The sequence below is a fragment of the Lissotriton helveticus genome, chromosome 5_1 (assembly GCF_964261635.1).
Source record: "Lissotriton helveticus chromosome 5_1, aLisHel1.1, whole genome shotgun sequence".
NCBI classification, from domain to species: domain Eukaryota; kingdom Metazoa; phylum Chordata; class Amphibia; order Caudata; family Salamandridae; genus Lissotriton; species Lissotriton helveticus.
This window is the reverse complement of record NC_136065.1, coordinates 862,964,751-862,987,746: the sequence shown is the minus strand read 5'-3', so window position 1 is coordinate 862,987,746 and position 22,996 is coordinate 862,964,751. Positions and strand designations below refer to the sequence as shown.

The 22,996-nt window shown below is 49.0% G+C and overlaps 1 protein-coding gene across 1 annotated transcript in view; it reads right to left on the bottom strand.

The window, feature by feature from the left end:
* The window catches only part of PARG (poly(ADP-ribose) glycohydrolase), a 911,041-nt gene that overhangs the window by 670,591 nt on the left and 217,454 nt on the right, over nt 1-22,996 (bottom strand). The window contains exon 5 of the mRNA XM_078643350.1: nt 22,517-22,639. Within this exon, the coding sequence (XP_078499476.1) occupies nt 22,517-22,639 (123 nt within the window). The remainder of the gene's footprint in view (nt 1-22,516; nt 22,640-22,996) is intronic.

Here is a 22,996-nt window from a genome sequence, read left to right as displayed (position 1 = left end):
CCTAAGTATTCTCTACTAGTTACCTCTTCATTGTCATATCACATTTAAAAACTGCTGCACTGCCTATTTAGCATTTCATGCAGGCTTCCTATCCTTATGAAAACAATCTCTTACAGGAGGCGCGAGAAGAACAAAAAGCAAATGCTCTATCCACCTCGACACCCCAAAGGCAAAATAACTTAAAAATTGTTAAACAACATATTTTTCTCAGCAGCCCTAGAAGACTCAAACTACCTTGCTACAGGTGTTCGTTTACCTTCTACCACCCTCTCCTTCATGAGAAAGTGAAGTTTAAATTATTCTTATTCACATTACATCTCAAAGACTCCTGTGCTCTCTTCAGTTATGTTATGTTAATTTTTATTTATAAGCGCATTATCACCAGCAGGTCTATAAGCGCTATCAGAAACAGAGATCTGGCCTTCACAAGAGGGGACTCAGATTGCGACTATGCCTCTACAAAAAGTACTGTTTTTAATTTCTTCCTAAACGGTAGGAGGGCGTGTTCCTTGCGTATGTTCTCCGGCAGGTTGTTCCAAATGTGGGTAATAGATGAGGAGAAGGCTCTTCCTCCTTTCGATGACTTGTTAAATCGTGGGCAGGTCAATAAGTTGGCCTCTGAGGAACGTAACGCCCTAATAGGAGTGTAGTTGGCTAGGCGGCCCTTGATGTAGCTAGGGGCTTGGCCATAGATGGCTTTGTGCGCGATACAGAGGCCTTTAAATTTTGCTCTCTGTCCAACAGGGATCAATGCAGTTGTTTAAGGAGGGGTGATGCATGTGTTTGTCTGGGCACTCTAAAGATAAGCCTGGCAGCATCATTCTTAATCACCTGCAACCTCTTCAGGAGGTTGCCCGGGAGGCCGATATACAGGGCATTTCCGTAATCCAGTCTTGATAGTATCATAGCAGATACTGCCATTCTAGGAGTGTTAAAACTGAGTAATGGGGCGAGCTTACGCAGCTGTCTCAGCAAGCCTGTGCATGTTCCCACCACTGTTGATACCTGTTGGATCATGGTGAGCTTGGCATCGATTTTGATGCCCAGACTTTTTACCGCCACCGCCGACTCTGGGTAGGCGCCGAGCTCTTTTGGCCAGAAGACCTCTTTCCACGGGTTGAGGTCTGAGGTGACGGCCAGTACTTCCGTTTTATCCGGGTTGATTTTAAGAGAGTTGGCCGTCATCCAGTTAACCGTGAATTTCAGAATATTTTGGAATCTTATGTGAGCTGTCGTGGAATTGTCTATCTGAATGACCAATTGGGTGTCATCAGCGTAGTTATAGATTTGACACTCCATACCGTCCAGTGCCGCTATCAGGGGCTGGAGGTATGCATTAAAGAGCAATGGTGAAAGTGCTGATCCCTGCGGTACACCGCATGAAAGGAGACCCAAATCGGACACCTGGTCATTCAGTTGTATTCTCTGCGAGCGGCCTTGAAGAAATGAGCCCAGCCATGTAAGGGCCGTGCCCTGGATCCCTAGATCCGAAATCCGCGACATTAGTTGGTTGTGATTGACCGTGTCAAATGCCACAGATAGGTCCAGAAGAACCAGAGCACACGGTTTATTTTTGTCAGCCCTCAGTCTAAGTTCGTCAGAACAGACAGCATCACCAATTCCGTGCTGTGGTGCGACCTGAACCCTGCCTGGTTAGGTTGAAGAAGAGGATTGCTTTCAACGTGATTGGTCAGGGTTTTTAGTATGTGTTGTTCTAGAACCTTTGCGAGGAACGGGAGCTGTGAGATTGGCCGGAAATTGTTCTGGTTTTTCATGCTAGCTCCCGGCTTTTTAAGGAGCGGATGACACGTGCTTCCTTAAAGTTGGAGGGCACATGTCCTGTGGCGAGGGATTGATTGAGGAGTGAAAGTATCTCCCTTTCCATAACCGGAAATGCCATTTTGAAGATCCTGGGTGGGCAGGGGTAGGCCGGCGACCCTGATTTCACCTTCAGTGGATCGGTTACTACACTCTAGTTCCAACAACCTGTTTCAGTCTCTTCTTTTTTTGCATGTAACTAGCACGGTTCACCTTCGGTTATAGTTAGTTTAAATAAAATTAATTAAAATCAATCCATTCACCCGCTACTGGCACAATGATGTCCATTTTGTGGCTGTGAACAGGCTCCCACTCTTGTAGAATTGACCTATGCCCCCATCTATATTTTTATTGACGCTGTTCTCACTCAGAGTTCCTTGGATATCTATCTTAGGATGTTTCCATCCTCCTCAAATGACTAAATCTACTCACATTTTTTCAAATGTTGCCTCCCACCCCAATGTTCTATTCATTTCACTGCACAAAAGGTTTGGCCTACTTGTATCAAAGATGTTTTGTTTTCACCTTGTTTTACCTGTATGTGCAATACGGATATAAGCAAATATATTTTCTTTTATCTCATATCACGAAAGGTTTGGTGTAACAGGACGAACGTAGCAGAAAGTGATCTGGACACGAAAAGTAGCATATGTACTGCCTATAAATAATTTTAAATGAGTACTAGTGCTTTTAAGAAACACATTTTCCTGCAATATTTACTCAAAGGTAAGGAGGAAAAACGTAATTCTTATCATTTTTAGGTGCGCGCTTGTTTTTGTCTCTCTCATAAAGATACGTTTTGAAGGAACAAGAGAGACACTTTGGTAGATGTTGAGATATGCATTTTGGGAAGATGAGTGACACATTGGAAGTTTAGCTACACTTTTGTGTTTGATAAATCAGAGACTCCGATGTTGCCAGTCTTGCTGATTTAGTATGTACACCCCAGTACATAACCACGTGACGTCATATAAGAAATCTTAGCAATCAATATTCATGATTCGTGCCCTCCTCGGTACACAAATTGAACTTACTTCATAGGCCACGCTCACGCCCCTTACGCACATTCAGAAAATATTTGACAACCCAAATGCATTTTCAGACCAGGTTTGATCTGTTGGATGTTTATCCTAGAAACAAATGAATTTCAAAATAAAAATTGTTATCATACATTTATAAATCAATCAATCAATCATAAAACTTGTATAGCGCGCTACTCACCCGGAAGGGTCTCAAGGCGCTTGGGGGAGGGGGTCCGCTACTGCTCGAACAGCCAGATCTTGAGTTGTCTCCTGAAGGCGAGGTGGTCCTGGGTCAGCCGAAGGTGGATTGGCAGGGAGTTCCATGTTGTCACGGTTTGCCATGCTGCGCCTACGGACTACAACTCCCAGAAGGCCCTGTAGTAGGAGGAGCTTACAGTATATAGGTTTCCGGGGTGCAGACGAAAGTTGTACGTGATTCCTTATTGGAACTGTGTTCTGGATGCCTCGTGCTTCTTTGGATATTCCTGGATAATTCCTGGCTAAGCGTTCTCGGCTGGGACGCTGGATTTTCGTTCTTGGAGGGGGCGGCTGCTCTCTTCCGAGCCTGAGAAGGATTTCCTTGTTTAGTACCGCCTGCGGCTGCGGCGGACTATGCCTGCGAGCGTTCTCGGCTGAGACGCTCGGTTTTCGTCCACGGAGGGGGCGGCTGCCTCACTCTAAGTCTGTTTCCGGTACTACCGCCTGCGGCTGCGGCGGTCTCTGCCTGCGAGCGTTCTCGGCTGAGACGCTCGGTCTTCGTCCACGGAGGGGGCGGCTGCCTCACTCCGAGCCGGAAAAGGACATCAGAAATTACCGCCCGCGGCTGCGGCGGACTCTGCCTGCGAGCGTTCTCGGCTGAGACGCTGATCCATCATTCTCGAAGCGGGCGGCTTCTACCCTTTCCGAACTCCTTTAGAGAGATAAGTAACTGTGTTTTTCCTGTGCTTGCTGAAGTGTTTTGGTACTGGAACAAAGAACTCATTTCCTGAACTTTGCTTTGGATGGATTTATAGCCCTACTGACTTCTGGTTTTGGAGTATTTGAACTTTTCTGTTTCTTGCGGATTTATCAGTCATCTTTTGGGTTACTTATTGACTGTGGAACTTTTGTTTGCTTCTTACTCTACAATTACCGGTTACTGGAGAAGGGCTTTATGTTCGTTGTGAAAGGGAAGTGGGACTGGTATGTATGGTGCATTTTAGGTGATACAAGAGCTCTATTAGTGTTTACAAGGAATAATCCTGTTTGCTTCTTTCAGATTGTTAGGTGCAAGAATAGAGACGTATCTACCACATACATCCAAGAGAGGGGGTTGCATCCAGTGAAGTAACTGGGGTAGGTGTTCTACTAGCGAGAAATATATGAGTGTAGTCAGAGATCATTGCTATAACATTGTGTTTTGTTTTTTCTCGTTTCAGTGGTCCCTTCCGTTCCAGCCCCTTCCCTTACCTTTCCCTCGCTTGATTACCTAGAGGCTCTGTGTATACACTTAGTCAGAGTTTCGGGCAGTCAAGAGGTGGACCCCTTTGAGCATCGCCCTGATCCTGTGGAGGCCGATCGTGACACATGTCTTGGCCGCCAGGTAGGAGAAGGACCGGCCTCCGGCGGTGGCTCTTCGGATGCGTGGTACGGCGGCGAGGGCGAGGCTAGTAGATCGTAGCTGGCGGGTGGGCGTGTAGAAGTTCAGGCGGTCGTTGAGGTACTTGGGGCCCAGGTCGTGGAGAGACTTGTGTGCGTGGGTGAGGAGCCTGAACGTGATCCTCTTGTTGACGGGGAGCCAGTGCAGGTACCTCAGGTGGCTGGAGATGTGGCTGCGTCGGGGGATGTCCAGGATGAGTCGGGCGGAGGCGTTCTGGATTCGTTGGAGTCTTTTCTGTAGCTTGGCTGTGGTCCCGGCGTAGAGGGTGTTTCCGTAGTCCAGACGGCTGGTGACGAGGGCCTGGGTGCCCGTCTTCCTGGTTTCGGTCGGGATCCATCGGAAGATCTTGCGAAGGGTGTGAAAGCATGATGAGGAGACGGCGTTGACTTGTCTGGTCATCGAGAGGGAGGAGTCCAGGATGAAGCCCAGGTTGCGTGCGTGGTCTGTTGGCTTGGGAACGGTGCCCAGGGCTGGGGGCCACCAAGAGTCGTCCCATGCGGAGGGCGATGGTCCCAGGATGAGGACCTCCGCCTTGTCTGAGTTCAGTTTCAGGCGGCTGTTCTTCATCCATTCGGCGACGTCTTTCATCCCTTCGTGTAGGCTGGTTCTGGCGGTGTTGGTGTCTCTGGTGAGGGAGAGGATCAGCTGGGTGTCGTCGGCGTAGGAGATGATGTTGAGGTTGTGTTGGCGTGCGATGGCAGCAAGGGGTCTCATGTAGACGTTGAAGAGGGTGGGACTGAGTGACGATCCTTGCGGGACGCCGCAGATTACTTCGGCGGCCTCGGAACGGAACGGGGGGAGGCGGACTCTGTGTTCTTCCGGCGAGGAACGAGTTGATCCACTCCAGTGCCTTCTCTTGGATGCCGGTGTTGCTGAGGCGTTGGATTAGGGTGCGGTGGCAGACAGTGTCGAACGCTGCAGAGAGGTCCAGGAGGATGAGAGCCGCTGTTTCTCCGTTGTGGAGCAGGGCTCGGATGTCGTCGGTGGCTGCGATGAGGGCGGTCTCAGTGCTGTGGTTGGCTCTGAAACCGGACTGCGAGGGGTCGAGGGAGCCGTTCGTCTCGAGGAAGGCGGCAAGCTGTCTGTTGACGATCTTCTCGATGACTTAGGCAGGAAAAGGAAGGAGCGAGATGGGGCGGAAGTTTTTGAGGTCGGTGGGGTCCGCAGTAGGTTTCTTCAGTAGTGCGCTGAGCTCGGCGTGCTTCCAGCTCTCCGGGAAGGTGGCGGTGTTGAAGGAGGTGTTGATGACGTCTCGGAGTTGGGGTGCGATGGTGGAGTCGGCCTTGTTGAAGACGTGGTGGGGGCATGGGTCGGTTGGAGATCCGGAGAGGATGGTGTTCATCGTGCGGGCTGTGTCTTCGGTGGTTACCGTGGTCCAGGTGCAGAGGGTGGCGGTGGGGTGTGTTGGTTCGACGATTGGGTGCGTGGATGGTGCGCCGAAGCTGTTGTGGATGTCGGCAATCTTGCGGTGGAAGTACGAGGCGAGGGAGTCGCAGAGATCCTGTGAAGGAGTGATGTCGTGGTTGCCGGTGCTGGGGTTGGAGAACTCCTTGACGATGTTGAAGAGTTCCTTGCTGTCGTGGGCGTTGTTGTCCAGTCGTTCCTTCAGTGATTTCTTCTTGGTGGTGCGGATGAGCTGGTGGTGCTTGCGGGTGGCGTGTTTGAGGGCGGTCATGTTGTCAGCGGTCTGGTCGAGGAGCCACGCTTTCTCGAGGGTGCGGCAGGTCTTCTTGGAGTCCTTGAGTTTGTCGGTGAACCAGGGGGCCTTCTTGCTTCTGGGTCTGTTGGGAGGGTTCTTCAGCGGTGCGAGGTCATCGGCGCAGGTGGTCAACCATTGCGTGAAGTTGCGGGCTGCTTCGTTGGGGTCCGTAGTGCTGGCGGGTGGGTTCTGGCTGAGGGAAGTGGTGAGCTGGTCGGCGGTGATCTTGCTCCAGCTTCTGTGAGGAACCTGTTGCGGGTGGGTTGTGTTCTTTCTGAAGCTGAAGTGGATGCAGCTGTGGTCGGTCCAGTGGAGTCCGGTGGAGTGGCTGAAGGTGATGTGCTTGCTGGATGAGAAGATGGGATCAAGCGTGTGGCCGGCGTAGCGGGTGGGGGTGCTGACCAGTTGCTTGAGTCCAAGGTTGGCGAGGTTGTCCAGCAGGGCGGTGGTGTTGCGGTCCTTGTTGTTCTCCAGGTGGAAGTTGAGGTCCCCGAGGAGGATGTAGTCGGTGGAGGGGAGGGCGTGTGGGCTGATGAAATCTGTGATGTCTTCGCTGAATTAAGTGCGTGGTCCCGGGGGTCTGTAGATGAGGGTGCCTCTGAGGGTGGTCTTGGGGTCGGTGTGAATCTGGAAGTGGAGGTGCTCGGCGGCGTTGAATGCGTCATTGAAGTCGGTCGAGATGCGGATGGTGTTCTTGTGGACGATGGCGATGCCTCCTCCGGTCTGGTTGACGCGGTCCCTCCTGATGATCTTGTACCCGTCCGGGATGGCGATAACTTTGAAATGTTAACTTCGTTTGGACAAAGTAAAGTTAACATCGCTATGCAAAGGAGGTGTGGCCACCTGAATGCTGCTCTGTTGTCTACATCCAACCTGGCTTCCAAGTATTTATGCAGCCACGTCTAGGTGTTTGTTTGAGCAGTCAGCTAATCAGAGCTAGGCAGCATTAATCGCGTACTGAATCCTCACTCTATCACCCTCACTCTATCTATCGCCCTCACTCTATTTGTCGCCCTCACTCTATCTCTCTATCTATCTATCTATCGCCCTCACTCTATCGCCCTGACTATGTATCTGTCTACCTATCTATCGCCCTCACTCATTCTGTCTATCTATCGCCCTCCCTCTATCTATCGCCCTCCCTCTATCTATCGCTCTCCCTCTATCTACCTATCTATCGCACTCACTCTATCGCATCACCACAGCATCACTCAGCACCACCACAGCATCACTCAGGGGACCCCCAACATCACTATGCGCTACCACAGCATCACTGAACGTCACTCGTCACCACAACATCACTCAGCGCCACCACAGCATCAATCTGTGCAACCATTCAACAACAACTGGTTCAAATATGTTCTCTCAATGTTTCAAGCTTTATTACAAATGTCACAAAAAGATGTTAATATTTCACTTCTGATCTTGGATTTTCGTCACAATAAAATACACTGAACATAATCTTCACAAAAGTTATTTACAAAAGTTTAAGCTATTGCCATTATAAATTACAATAGCTTTAATTTAAGTATTATTTAAAAAAATTAAAAGCCATTGTTATTTGTAATATCAATACATCTAAGTCACGTAAATAAAACAAATATTGCATTACAAATGCTATAGGTGTCACATTTGCGAAAGTTAAAACTATTGGTATTGTAAATGACAAAGCTATTAATTTAGCTATTTTCAAAACCAACACATAAATAAAAAATGTGTCATTTACAATACCAATAGCTCAAACTTTCCTAATGCGAGACCTATTGCATTACAAATGCTTGTTAAGAGGAGGTGTTGTGGTCTGAGGGTGTGGCTTTGGAACCTGCTCGATAAGAGGAGCGACTAAACGAGCCTCTGTTTGAAGGCGACTGGAGTGCTCTCATGGACGTCCCCACTTTAGTGTCCATTTTCATTTTCTCAAGTGCCAGATAGACTTCAGGACCAAAGAGATGTTTTTTATCAAATGGTGTATTTAAAATAAATCGTTGGACTTCGGGCTTAAACCCAGAAATTCTTAACTAAGCATGTCTTCTGAGTAAGATGCTAGTGTTGACCTCCCTAGCTGCGGTATCAGCAGCATCTAGAGCACATGTTATTGAAGAATTGGAAATTAGCTTTCCTTCATTTACCAAATCTTGCTCTTTTGCTTTATGCTCCTTTGGGAGATATTGGAGCAATTGCTCCATTTCATCCCAGTGTGACCTGTCATATATGGCCAAAAGGCCCTGCGTGTTTGCGATGCGCCAGTGATTAGTAGCTATGCGTTTGCCAGAAGCGCCTATTAGCTTGGATTCTTTGTCTGGGGGAGGAGCGTCCCCTGAGGTTTGGCAAATAGCTCGTTTGCAAGCACTGGACACTACCAGTGAGTCTAGTGGCAACTGGCCCTAAATAAATATTGGATCTGTTGGGGAGGCTTTATATTTTTTGTCGACTCTAGGACTCAAGATGCTTGCAGGCACAGGATCTTTAAAAATGTCGTTAATGTGCCTCATCATACCCTTAAGCCTAGGAAGTGTTTGTGTCGACCTGTGTATGGATCCTAACGTCTCAAACAAAAAATCCTCTTCCAAGGATTCTTTGTGTAGTATCACCCCATGGTATTCAGCTGCCCTGGCAATGAGTTCCTGATAAGATATGTTGTCACCAGGTGGAGATGGCTTGGCAGGGTAAAGGTCTGGATCGTTGTCTAATGGGGGGTCAATTGTGTAATTCTTCCATGGATCTACTGGTAAGTGTGTGTCCCCCTCATCAATATCGTCTCCATCATGCTGAGATTGTGGAGAATCCTGAGGTGGGATGTGCAAAGGATGTAAAGCCGGAGAAGAGGGTGGTGGAGGGGATGCTGGTGGTGGATGAAGAGGGCTGGTACCAATAGTTTTCTTTTTTAATGTGATATTGTAATGACTGTCCTCATCAGGAAGCTTGTGTTTACGACCCAGCTTAGTACAAATATGACCCGCTTCTGGGTTACTACAAATACTCTTCTGTTTGGGATCTATTTTCGGTGGAACAATGTCTAAACTTTGATCGAAAGTGACATCTTTCGGTTTTGGCGCTGTCGTTTTCGATGCAGATATGGCCTGGCCTTTGGGTGCGGAAAATGTAAGCTCCGATGCCGGTTTATTTTTCGGCATGAAGTATTTTGGCTCCGAGCCAGATTTCAACTTGGAACAGGAGGGCTTAGTTTCTGAATAGGGTTAGTGTCGACTCTGTCCCGAGCCGGAAGTCTTGACTGGGTGTTTCGGAGCAAAGCCAGAAGTCGGGGTGCCGGAATTGTTGTCTCGGTGCCAACCTTGGGCAGAGGTGGTGCCGAAGCCTTAGGTTTTTTGTGAATGAGTTGATGGAGCAAGGTGTCTTCTGTACTTGCATCACCCTGTCCTTGCGGAAGTTCTTCGGCATCGAGGTTTATCTGGAGCTCTGACTCCGACACGCAGAAGGCCTCTTCTTCCTCCACTGCTGATACACCAATATCTTCTTGACCAGGCTCTTCACTAAACATATCTGGCATGTCTACCATATTTTGACGCTGCATCTCTCGACGTCGAGCCCGACAATCACAAAGGTTTTTTTTCGAGGAAGCTACACATACTCCCACTGAGCCAACATTGACAGATCTCATGGCGGCCATTAACGGAGTGTGGACATCTCTGGGCCAGAAGATGGAGGCCCTAGACAATAAGTTAGATACTGTTACAAAGGTGAACGAGAAGGTCAAGACGTAATAATGTCCGCATCCTTGGGGTGCCCGAAAAATGGGCAAACACCGGATCTATTTGTCGAAGATCTAGTTCTCAATTACCTAAAACCTAAAGGCCTCAGCAATTTTTTCACGGTGGAGAGGGCGCACAGGCCCAAACCAGGGGTACCCCTTCGTCCCATGATCGCAAGGGTCCTGAATTTTCGAGATAGAGACGTAATCCTCCAGGCGGCCCGGGCCGGGTCCCCCCTGAGATACGAGAATGCCACTTTCCTTTTTCCCAGACTTTACTCAATTGGTACAAAAGCAGCGTCAGGGCTTCATGTCGGTGAAGAGGACTTTGAGAGAAAAGGGACTGAAATATGCCAGGATGTTTCCGACCCGCCTTCGCGTGGAACTCAATGGAAAGACCTGGTTCTTTGATAATCCAGAGGTAGCGGCCGATTGGCTGGAAAGTACACACGTGACCGAGGCGGAGAGCAGAGCCCGAGGCAAAGCGGCCGAACAATAAACAATTGTGAACTGATGACAGCGGGGTTTAATTAGTAAGAACTTGTGAATAGGGGATGGGATGTGTAATTAATGTCTCCCCTGATGTGAAGTATTTGAAAGATATTGTGTTGAACGACTAGATCAGGGGAAGCGATGGTGAGGCGGGGGAGGAGGGGATTGGCGGGATTGCCCGGGCCCTCTCTCTATTTTCTAACTTTAGTTCGTTGTAGATTAGTGTGGGGGCAACAGGCACCCTGCTAGTTGGGGATGAGCGTAAGCTGCATGCAGGGTGGGGGGCGGGGGCTTGAGAGGTTTTTTTTCTTCGTATTCTAGATTGTTGATGGCATCAGTATATTGTGTTTGATTAACATGCAGCAGACAGAAGATTGTCACTTCCTTTTCATACACGATGATGGGGGGGTAGGGAACTGAAGGTTTTGAGTTGGGATGTGAATGGGTTGGGTGGGTGGACAAAATTAAACGTAATGTGGTTCTTCAGTATCTTAGAAACGCCAGGTGCCGGATGTGGTTTTGCTTCAAGAAACACATTTAGTTGTAAATTCATGTAAGGCGATGCACAGAATGGGGTACAAGTTTTTTTAGCCCATGCGGGATTCACATCTGGGTCCAGGGGGGTGGGCATCCTGTTTCGGAAGGTGCTCCCTTTGGTGATAAGACTCCACGTAGGAGGATGATAGGGGCAGATACGTTGGAATTACAGGTCGTTGGGAGGGGCATGTTCTTACTCTCTTGTCTGCCTATGTCCCCCGGGTACGCAGTCCACTTCATTCGTTGATTTGGGAAAGCTTCTGCTTGAACTGCCGGTTGGGCTCTTGATCTTGGGGGGTGACTTCAACGCAGTGGTTTCAGAAGCTATGGATAGACATCCCCCGCGAGATACGGGACGCGCCCAGCGATGGCTAGCCGACTTTATTGAGGCAATGGGTTTAGTGGATAGCTGGAGATTACTCCACCCTGACCAGAAGTTGTACACATTTCACTCTGGTGCCCACGGCAGCCTCTCCCGCCTGGATTATTGCTTGGTTCCGGCGGCTCAGGCGTCTTACGTCACTGAAGCAGTTCATCTCGCCTGGGGTATCTCTGATCATTCCCCGCTCTGGTTCCGGTTTTATATCGCTTCGGGAACGGCAGGTAGGGTGGCCCCCATTAACCCCTGGTATATATGTAACCCCAAACTTTGTAAGGGCCTCATTAAGGCTCTAGATGATTATTTTATGGATAATGAAGGATCGGTGTCCTCCTCCGTGTAGCTCTGGGAAGCCTTTAAAACGGTCATCGGGGGTCAGGCTCTGTCACTGATAGCTGGAACAAAAAAGGAAAAGAATAGAGAGGTTGTTGATGCAGAGATTGAGATTAGTCGTCTGGAAGGGGAACTGGAACAGGAGGTAACACAGGCTAAATTACATATTTTGAGCCTTAAGCAACATGATTATAAATCTCTGGTCACCGATAGTGCTAGGGCTCTTGGCAGGGAGCAGCAGGGTAGGCTCTACGACCTCGGGGATAAGGCAGGGAAACGTATTGCTTGGTTGGACAAAAAGGACAGAGCTGAACGTGTCGTCCCAGAACTCATTACAGAGGAGGGAGCGTTGTTTACGGATCCCCAGAGTATTGTCGATAGCTTTGCGGCATATTTTCGAACCGTTTATACCTCGGTCTCGGATCGACCGGAGGTGGACTCCCATTTGCTGCTTCGTGATATACAGCTCCCTCGTTTGTCCAGTGATGACCGTGATTTTCTGGATAGTGCCTTAACAACTGACGAAATAGCCCAAGATATTCGCTCCTTGAAGGCACTGGGATCCAACGGGCTCCCAATTGAACTCTACAAGCTCAGACCAGATAAGCTGGCTCTTTACCTTAAAGGTATGTTTGTTGAAGCCCGGGAAAAAGGGATCCTGCCCTGCGACCAGAGAGTTGCGTCGGTGGTGGTGATTCATAAGGAGGGTAAACCCAAGACTAACTGTGCCTCTTATAGGCCTATTTCTTTATTGAATGCTGAGCCCAAAATACTGGCCAAGCTTCTATCTAATAGGCTGGTGAAAGTGGTCAGCGGACTGATCCATCCAGATCAATCGGGCTTTATTCCCCCACAGAAATACGGCCCTGAATTTACGCAGGTTGCATGGCGTGATATCCAGGGCCCACTCTCTGCAGGAACCAGCCGTAATTGCTTCACTTGATGCAACCATGGCTTTTGATACCGTAGAATGGTCCTATTTGTGGGCGGTCCTGACTAAATTTGGATTTGGCCCTGACTTTATTTGCTGGGTGCGCTTACTGTATAGTGAGCCACTCGCCCAAATAGTCGTTAATAATCGGGTTTCGGCGTCCTTTAGTTTCGGTCGGGGCACTCGGCAGGCCTGCCCTCTCTCTCCCCTCCTCTTCACGCTGGCCCTGGAACCTCTAGCGGCTTGGATACGCTGGGAGCCATCTATCATTCGGTGGTCCCCTGAATGGGAGGACCGGATCTCCTTGTATGCGGACGATATACTGCTTTATCTGACCTCTCCTCGGAAGTCCCTCATTGTCGTGTGCGATGTCCTGGCCTCTTTTGGCAAGAACTCCGGGCTCTCCATTAATTGGGGGAAATAACTGTTTGTTCTAAAAGGGGAGCCCACGGTCCCTCTGCGAAACTGTCCCATTCAAATTAAATCGGGCGGGTTCAAGTATCTGGGGATTTTCATTTCTTTTGACCCGGTAGTCCGGTATGCCAAGAATCTCCTTCCCTCTTTGCAGAGGCTTAGGAGCGACATCGCTAACTGGAAGAAACTTCCACTATCTTTGTTGGGGCGAGCAGCTCTTTTTAAAATGATGTCTCTGCCTCGTTTCCTTTATGAGCTTCAGAATACCTTAGATGAAGTGCCGGCTAGTTATTTCCGTGAGGTAGAAGGGTTGCAGCGTAGTCTTTTATGGGAGGGCAGACCCCGTATCGCTTTAGCCAAGCTGACGCTCCCATGGTATGATGGATGCATGGCCCTCCCAGATATCAAACGATACTATTGGGCTTCCCAGCTGGCCGCAATCAATCATGGAACATATGGCCCCGTTGCCGATCCCGGCTACGCTATGGATAAATGGCTCCTCCCTGGAGGTAGTTACAATAGGGCATTGTACTCTAAGCCAACGAAGTTGGACTTGACAGGGCCAACTAAACATGCTGTGCGGATCTGGCACAATGCCACGAGTTCTTTGGGATGGAGGGACAGACTGAGACTAGCTACCGCACCTTTTGATTCGGAACGGCTGGGTAAGCTTTGGAATACGAGAGGATCTGATAGGGATCTCAACCATTAAAGATATCTGGGGCAAGGGGAGGAATAAATCATTTGAGGAAATGCAGGTTGAATTTGAGCTGACAAGATCGGAGTACTTTCGCTATGCACAAATTCGACACTCATTACAGGCGGCTCTGCCTGTGGACGTGGACCTACCGGAGGCCACGCCTCTCGAGGATAGGATTTTAGACGATCACCTCCCCGAAAAGACGATCTCCCTGATCTATAAGAAGCTAATTAATCACAGGGCGGATCTACTCAGGGTGTTAAGGGACAAGTGGACACGAGACGGAATAGAATTGGATGATGAGGACTGGCAATCGGCCGTGTCTTCTCCAAAAGTGGTTGCAATTCCTGCACGACTGCGGCTCGTTCAGTTAAAAATACTACACAGGGTCAATGTCACGGGACCCCATCTTGTACAGATGGGGTTGTTAGATGCCGGATTGTGTAGACGGAAGTGTGGTCTTGTGGGGACATTCCTCCATATCATCTGGGAGTGTTGATATATCACTGAGTACTGGGGTATGATTCATAACACTATGCACGAGGTCTTGGGGGTCACCTTGCTACCAGAGGCGAGGAGGTGCCTCCTTAATATATGGGAACCTACTGACCTTAACTCTGCACAGACACAGTGGGCCACATTAGGTTTCATGATAGCGAAAAGGAATGTCGCCCAGCAGTGGGGATCCGGACAGCTTCCTACTCTTGAGAGCTGGAAAAATGACTTAGATTGGAGTATGTTCCGGGAGAAGACTGTTTTCATGGCAAGAGGCCGCCCTCGAAAATGGGCTTCAATGTGGGGACCCTGGAATAAATATAGAGGAGAGATATGTGTGCCACCTAGGAATGCTGTTTTTGAAGTACCCCCATCCGCGTAAGGTTCCTGATATGTATGTATTATGGTTTCCTGTACCCCCGAAGATGTTATATTGGCAATAACGTGACTCTGCTGTACTGTGTCTTTTCTTGATGCCTTGTTTTAATAAAAATAATTATTTTTAAAAAAGTGTTTTATTTAGATCCTTAAGAGAATGTATGCTTGCAGAGTATCAGAACATATTTTGCCTGGTAAAGCATTCCGTTCCTGTGCTTTTATGTCAGAATACAATTGGAAAATATTCAGCCTGATGGAAATAGTGTTCAATACATATAGTTTGCAAAACTATTTGCCCATTTGGGTGTAGATTTACTATTAACTCAAATGTTGCATTTATTTTACTGATATTTCGCACATAATATTTCAGTCAGACCATATTTTGGATACAATATTCTGGTTCTCAAGGAGTGAAAAAAAGTAAAAAGTCTGGTTATTTGTCCCTTCAATCCAATGCTGAAAAATGGCATGAAATGGATGGTCACTACAGTGGCATATATAAGGTAATTCACCTGGCCGCTAACATGTAAATAGGGAACGAAGATAGAAGAGTTATTTGGGATTCCTGAGATGAGGAAGCATTCAGAGGCTTCAGGTTGAATTCTACTCCTCATAGCATTCACTTGTTATCTCTGCTTGCCATTCAGTATTCCCGAGCAGTGGGCATTTTGAAACATCTCTTGTTGCCCGTTTCTCCCGGTGTCGTCCCCTACATTCCAATTCCCTATCCCTTGATCAGCAGTTACGCATGGAAAGAGTAGAGACCAAAGAATCAGTTAAATTTAAGTTTTGGCCTAACTGAATAACCGCAGTGACCTTAGCACAATGGAACAGTGTTATTTGATTATGCAGAATGACTGTAGAAGTAAGCGATGAATAATTGCTTTCGAAGAGCATTTTTCACTTTCTGACTAAGATATGAAATCTTTAAATGGATTGCATTGGAGCTGTTATTAGTGGGCCTACAACAATGGGGCAGTTGCACAGTTAGAAATAGTTTGAAAATAAAGTCAAACTATTATACAACATTGTGATGTGCATTACCTGTTCAGTAAACTTCCCTTAGCTTACATATGTTGACCTTTTGCATTTGACAAATTAAACAGAATGGGGGGCGTGGCTACGGCGCGTAACGGAATGGCTGCCTAGAGAGGTAGCTTCGCGCGCCGGAATCTTCTACCGGGCAAATACCATCCTCAACGCTGCTGAGAAACGGATACGAGGGCGGCTGGTGAACCTGTGAGAGCGGCGGCACATTTTGCTGAGGTGTAGCACGTATGAGCCCTGCGCCCGTACCCAGAAATTTCACGAACTGTTGACCGCGAGATGGCAGACAAAATGGTGGCGCGGCGCTCGGAACTGTGAGCGAGTCCTGGCGGCCTGCCGGTGCGGCATATCGGCTCTGTGTGCCTGACGCCGAGATATATAGAGCGTTTCTGCTATCTGGTTCTGGCTCATGCTGATTGGGGCGAAGTTTAGGAAGCCGTGGAGTGCCGGACTGAGGAACGGACCGTGCCCCGTCTTCACGATCCTAGATCGGATTTGCCTGCAGTGCTACTGGTTGCCAGCCGAGGCGGATAATGTGAGGAGAGGACTCCGCTGCCTCTTCCGGAATTCCTGCAGCTGTGAAGGATGAAGTGCGGTCTGCCACACGGAAGGTACTGGTGAGTGGGGCGCTGGAGTGGCCGAGCTCGCTGGGTGGTGCGGCGTATGACTGGCGAGGCGTGCTGCCGGTGATAGGTGGCGGCGCCTGGCGGGTTTTGCGCGGCAGAAACTCTGAGGGTTGTGGTCGAGGCAGTGCCACTTGCGGTGCCTCACTAGGCGCTGTGCTGTCGGCGGGACCGGTGGGGTGCTGCCTGTTGGCTGCGTTACTGCGATCCTGTGTCAGTTTTGGCCACAGGCGAGTGAGCGGCTGCGGGGGGGGGGGGGGGGGGGGACTCTGCGGGGACTGTGGGCGGTGGAGGGCCTATGTGATTCCGTGGATGACAGATGCAGTCGACGATGATGGCGGGCTGATGGTTAACAGTGGCATTGGTCTAGACTGCGACACAGTGACATGTGTTTAGGGGCACCGGACCTCCCACTGTCCCCAGTGACATTGTGGGGTGCCAACAACTAGCTACAGTGTGTGCACGCAGAGTGAGGCGGCGGTGATCTACAGGTGAGCCTTTCCGACTGCTTGCTCCTCACTGGCTCGAAGTGGTCTAGTACCTATTACCAAGCTGCTGGGCCTCGCTGCGTGGCGTCATGGGTAAAGGTGAACCCAAGCAGGCCAAGCTGGCCTTCGAAAGCAAACGGCCAACACGCACAGGTGATGGATCTAGTGAACAGGGCGAAGCTAAAGGTGCGTCCTCTGCGCCTGATGATGCCGAAGATGACACCCGCACAATACTCCTAGAGCTGTGAGCAAGGATGAAGTCCATAGACCGCAAAATAGATGCCTTGGCGACTGGCCTAGACGTAGTTAAAAAAAAAAGGTTGACAAACATGAGCACCGGCTGGATGTGCTGGAGAACCGGGTGTCTGATGGCCATGATACGCAGGCAGAGACCCGCACACAGCTCCTTCAAATGGAAAAGATCTTGGAGGTGATCAGCGCAAAAAAATGAGGATTTGGAGGCGCGTTCTAGGGGCAATAATGTTAGGATTCTTGGCCTGTCGGAGATTACACCTATATCCAAGATGGAACCTTTCATTGATGGCATGCTGCGTGAACTTTTTGGGACTGCTCTGTCCAATGTGATGATTGTGAAGAGGGTGCATAGATCATTGGGGCCCAGACCTAAGCCAGGAGCGCCGCCGAGGCCGATTATCGCCCGACTGCTCAATTATGCTGACAGGGACACTATCCTCAGGGAGGCGAGGGCAAAGGAACCAGTGGTGTACAAGGGCGACACATTATTCTTTTTTCCCCGACTATACCCCGGCAGTTCAGTCTGCACGTCGGGAGTTTGTCCCAGTGAAGAAGCTGCTGAGGGAGGCAGCGGTGTCTTACGCTATGCTGTACCCAGCGAAGCTGAAAATTACTCACGAGGAACAGTCTCATTTCTTTACGGATGCAAAGTCCGCATTAAAGTTTACAAAATATATCTGCAAGGCAAAGCCGAGGAGGCAACGGGCAGATGAAGAGCAGACGGTGTCCGGACTGGATGATGCAGACTGATAGCCACTATGTTGTTTCATTGGGTTAATGTCATTTTATTATGCCAATGTACCTTTCTTACTATTAATCTGAGCAGAGCATTATAGTGTAAGGTAGTTGCGGTGTTGGGGTGGGTGGGGGCTCTTGTTGTAATTGTTGCTCTCGTAGGGGACCCGGTCGGGGTCGTGTGTTGATCCTCCAATAGCTAACTGACTGAGACTCGGCAGTTGCAAGATGGCTGAAGTTCCGGCGGCCACACTTCAGTGTGTGTACATGCGGCTGTGCTTCTTCCCCTAGCGGGTATTACCCACATGGTTGTTGCATGGTGGGTGGCGGGCGGTGGGGCTTTTGCATTTTTTGTGTGTTTTGAGTTATCTGTATATTGGGGCCAATCATAAGAGCGAGATGTACAATGGGTTAGCGATGTGTGATAATTGCTGCATGATTTCCCAGAGGGCTTTACGTCACGAATTGTTATCATTAAGACGATGTAAGGTTCATGGCTGACCATTAATGGTAACTTGGAATGTTCGGGGCCTCAACTCTCCCAAGAAGGGGCGACAGGTGTTAGCATATTTAAACAGACATGGAGTGCAGGTGGCACTATTGCAGGAGACGCATCTAGCTCCTAATGAGACGTGCGGGGCGCTAGGCAGGAGGGCGGGCTTTCAACTTGCTGCCTCGTATTCCTCCTATGCGAGAGGTGTGCTGATTCTGGTAAAAAAGGGGATGGACTTTCGAATGCTACACACGTATACAGATGATGAGGGGCAGTGTGCTATGGTGTGCGGGAAGTTGTGTGGCACATTAGTCACCGTTATAAATATGTATGGTCCAACTGTAGACGACCCAGTGTGTGTGACCCGTATCTGTGAACGGCTGCGGGAGTGGCCAGTTGCACCCGTTATTGGGGGGGGGGGGGGGGGTCTGAACACGTATTTGGATGCTAAATTGGATAAATCCAACCCAGAGACGCATCGCACCCCCAGAATCGCTGCAAGTGTGCTGCGGGCTATGGAAGAGTTTGGGCTGTGTGATGTGTGGAGGATACGAAATCCGGGGAGACAAGAAGGTACGCATGCGACACCTATGCATGGGAGCTGGTCAAGGTTTGACTACTGGCTGATAGATGATGAGCTCATGGAATGGGTGGTTGAGGTGGCGCCCCTCGCTCGCACGCTGTCAGATCATAACCCAGTGCGCCTGCTCTTGAGAAATCCGACTGGAGTACGTCGTCCTTTCACGTGGAGATTGCGTGCTGAGACGCTGCTAGATCCTGTATATGACCAGATCATACGTGACGCCATTGAGCAATACTTCACGTTAAACAAGGGCACGGTAGATCAGGCTGCAACGCTATGGGAGGCCTTTAAGGTCACCATTAGGGGGGTATGTATCGGGACAGCGGCAGGCATACTCAGAGATATAAGAACGCAATTGAATCGGAGCTACACAACCTAGAGCGAGATTATGCTAATAGCCCTGAATTGTCTAAACTAGCTAGGATACAAGAACTGATAGCTGAATATGATTCACAAGCGGAGGCTGAGATTAGGTATATATCTCGCAGACATACAGCTCGCCGGTAGCAGGCAGGCCGGGTCGAACACTGGCGTTCAAGATTAAGGCGAGATCTGAGCAGCAGCGGGTGGATAGGATAGTGGATGATGCAGGAGCTGAGCATTACACTCCGGAGGCTATAACGGAACAATTCCGTGTGTTTTACGCGGATTTATATATTACGCGAGGCTCCCTGCCGGCTGAGGAATTTGAGGCGTATTTGGATAACATTGCGTGCGCTTGGTTGTCAGATGTGCAGCGTAAATATCTAGGTCTTCCCATTGATGAGCAAGATATTAAATTGGCAATTGCGGCGCTGTCTAATGGTAAAGCGTCGGGCCCAGATGGGCTCTCGGTGGAATTTTATAAAAAATATGCAGATCTCCTTGCGCCACACTTGCTGGAAGTTTATGCCGAAGCGTACGATGCCGGGATGCTTCCCCCATCACTGAGAGAGGCCCTCATTGTCACATTACTCAAGAAGGATAAGCCCCCAGAGGGATGTGATTCATATCGCCCGTTGTCATTAATTATTATCGATGCCAAGATCCTAGCGAAGATTTTAGCCACTAAGCTGCAGCCCCTGATGTCAGGCTTGACCCTACCGGATCAGTCGGGCTTCGTGCCAGAGCGGTCCACATCGCACAACTTGCGTACGCTTTTCTCCATGTTCCACGTGTTGGAGCCCACTCTAGAGGCGATGGCAGTGCTGCTGGACGCGGCAAAAGCGTTCGACTCTGTGGAATGGCAGTATATGCATAGGGTCTTGCGACGTATGGGGTTCCCCCCCCAATGTTTCTCCAATGGATAACGGTGCTGTACACGGAGCCATCGGCAAGAGTGCGAGTCGGTGGGTTGACATCTGAATCGTTGTGTATTGAGCGGGGTACTCGGCAGGGCTGCCCCCTCTCTCCCTTGCTGTTCGCGATCATTCTGGAACCGTTGGCTTGCGTTATCCGACAACGCCACAGGAAGACTGCATTAAATTGTAATTATCGTCCGGTATCTATTTCATTATACACGGATGATATGGTTTTGTTCGTGCGTGAACCATCTCGGTACCTGTCGCAGTTGCTGCGGGAGTATGTGCGGTTTGGCCACATATCCGGTTTGCATATAAACTGGGAGAAATCATTCATAATTCCACTGACGACCGGCACCGCTCGGCCTGATCTGGAGTTCCTACTGGTATGGTCAGTAGACCCAGTTAAATATCTAGGAGTGTGGGTGCACCGCGACCCAGCAGTTGTGCTACGGGAGAATTATGGTAGACCCTGTTCGAAATTGGAGACTGTGGTTGAAATTTGGCTTTTGCTGCCGCCGTCGCTGGTGGATCGGAATGCTCTTATTAAAATGGTGGTGCTGCCGAGGTTTCTTTACCTCTTCGTGAATATACCCATAGTGCTTAACCTGTCCTTTAGGACCCTTCGAGGCCATTTGCTTCGGCTGATATGGGGGGACAAGGCGGCGAGAGTGCAATGGTCGGTTCTCACCAAGGACTATGAGTGGGGCGGTTTCGCGGCACCAGACTTCTATGCGTATTACTTGAGCGCGCAGGCACAATATCTGTATTACTGGTATCGACCGCATGCCTTCACGCCGCACGTTGCGGTGGAAGAAGGAGATGCAGCCCCAGTTCCTCTACACAGTGTGGCCACTCATTGCTCGCAAGGCACCCTTAAGTCGGAGATCAATGCAGTTGATGCCACGATCTCGGCCTGGCAACGGATAGGGAAGTATCCGCAGAAGCTGCCGCTGTATGCGCCGGATTTGCGCCTAGAGTATCATGCGCATCTATCGGTCACACGCGAGGCCCCGTCTATGAGGGTGCTGAGAGAGGCAGGTGTTTCTCACATGCGGGATGTATATCCTGACGGCACCTTTATTGAACAGGGAGAATTGAGCCATATTGTGAATCAATCGCTTTTATTCCGTTTTGCGATTCATCGGCTACGGCAGGCTGCCCGGGAGCATTATACCACCTTTCCGGACGAGCCTCCAGCACTGCTGTCTTTGCAATCAGTCCTCACCGTACCTAATAATAAGAGTCTAGTTTCTAAATTATATAAGCTAATCAAGGACGAAACGGTGTCGGACGTGGATAGGAGCTGGGCCAAGTGGAATACGTGTTTGTCTGTGGATATCTCTGAGGACAACTGGAAACATATATACAGATTGACTGGGAAACTCAGTATGAATGGTAATCTCAAAATTATACATTTCAAATATATACATCAGGTGTAATTATACCCCGGCACGACTATATAGTTATGGATTGCGTGAGACGGCGAGTTGTGACAGGTGTGGACAGGATGATGCAGACTTTCTGCATTTAGCGTGGAATTGCCGGACGGTGGCAGAATTCTGGGATGCAGTGGTGAGATGTTTATGTGAGATGGTTACCGTGGACCTTCCCTGTACGCCGCTGGTGTGTCTTCTATGTTGTGTGCCACATATCAGGGGGGCGAATGGCAGGTTTGTGCGCCTGGCACTACTCCTGGCTGCTAGGAGGGTGGCGATCACGTGGGGGAGAGGTAGACGACCTGCCCTAAAGGCCTAGCTGACCGATCTGGTGTACTGTCGTGATCGCCTCAACGTATATGCGGAAGAGCTGCAACTGTCGCCGAGGCCGAGGGACATCTGGGAGCCTCTGCGGGCGTATCTGCTTGCACATTCTGAGTAGGCAACAGGTTGAAACTTGGGCACGGTGGGAGATGTATGTAAGATGTATGTGGCTGTGGGGTCCGACAATGGGAACAGAGTGATTACTATAACAGCACTTGGACGGTCGACTCGCATTATGATTGTACCTTATCAATGACACAGCACTGTGATTGTGGCTTTTTCATTTCTTTATTTTTATGTTTACATTGGGGTTTCTGTTCGATTTTCCTTTTTTGTTCTGATCTGCATCTGTTTTCCTTTTTTATCTGTTTGCTATCACGCGGGTGGAGCCCCTTGTATTCGCTGGGGTTGTTCTCAGTACCGACAGACTGTTGTTGAAGTTGCCTTGGTGATAACTCTTATATGTGCTTATATTATGATTCAGATGTAGATGTTTTGTCTTTTTGTTGGTGAGGATTACAAAATAAATTAAAAATTAAAAATTAAACAGAATGAAGGTAAAAGTATAAGTTTTAGCTTATTAAAGTTATACTCGCACATTATGCACTTGCACTCATGGAATAATGGAATAGCAATGTTTATACAAATGTAAATGGCTTATTTTATTATTACTTCTGTCAAACGAGCTCCCAAAGTTTACTACCTCATCTTCAACTGGGTAGAGATTCTGGTCTGAGAAGGGCATTTTCACATGCCTGCTGTCCCATGAATCCCTGCACTGAGTGGGGTAAGGCTTGGGCACTTCTCCTTCCTTCATAAGATCGACCTGAAATTTATTTAAAAAAAAGAAAACAAAATATTACATTAATGTTCAATACACCTATGGAGACACATTTTCTATAGCAGGCTTGTCCAACCAGTCAATCATCAGCTACCAGTAGCTCCCAGAAACCTTCAGAGTAGCTTGCAGCCTTGAGTTCATTTTTAAATAAGCACAGTCCATTTTTCGTTTAAAGTTAAGGGATGCTATCTGCATCAGGCTGCAGATAGCAGGGCCTGATGAGAAGTGCTCACTCAGATGAATGACTCCGGCTGTGGCACAGAGGTGAAGAACTGAAGCACTGAGGTATTTAACGCTTAAATAAAAGTCCTTGTCACGTCAATATTGGAGAGGAGAACAAAA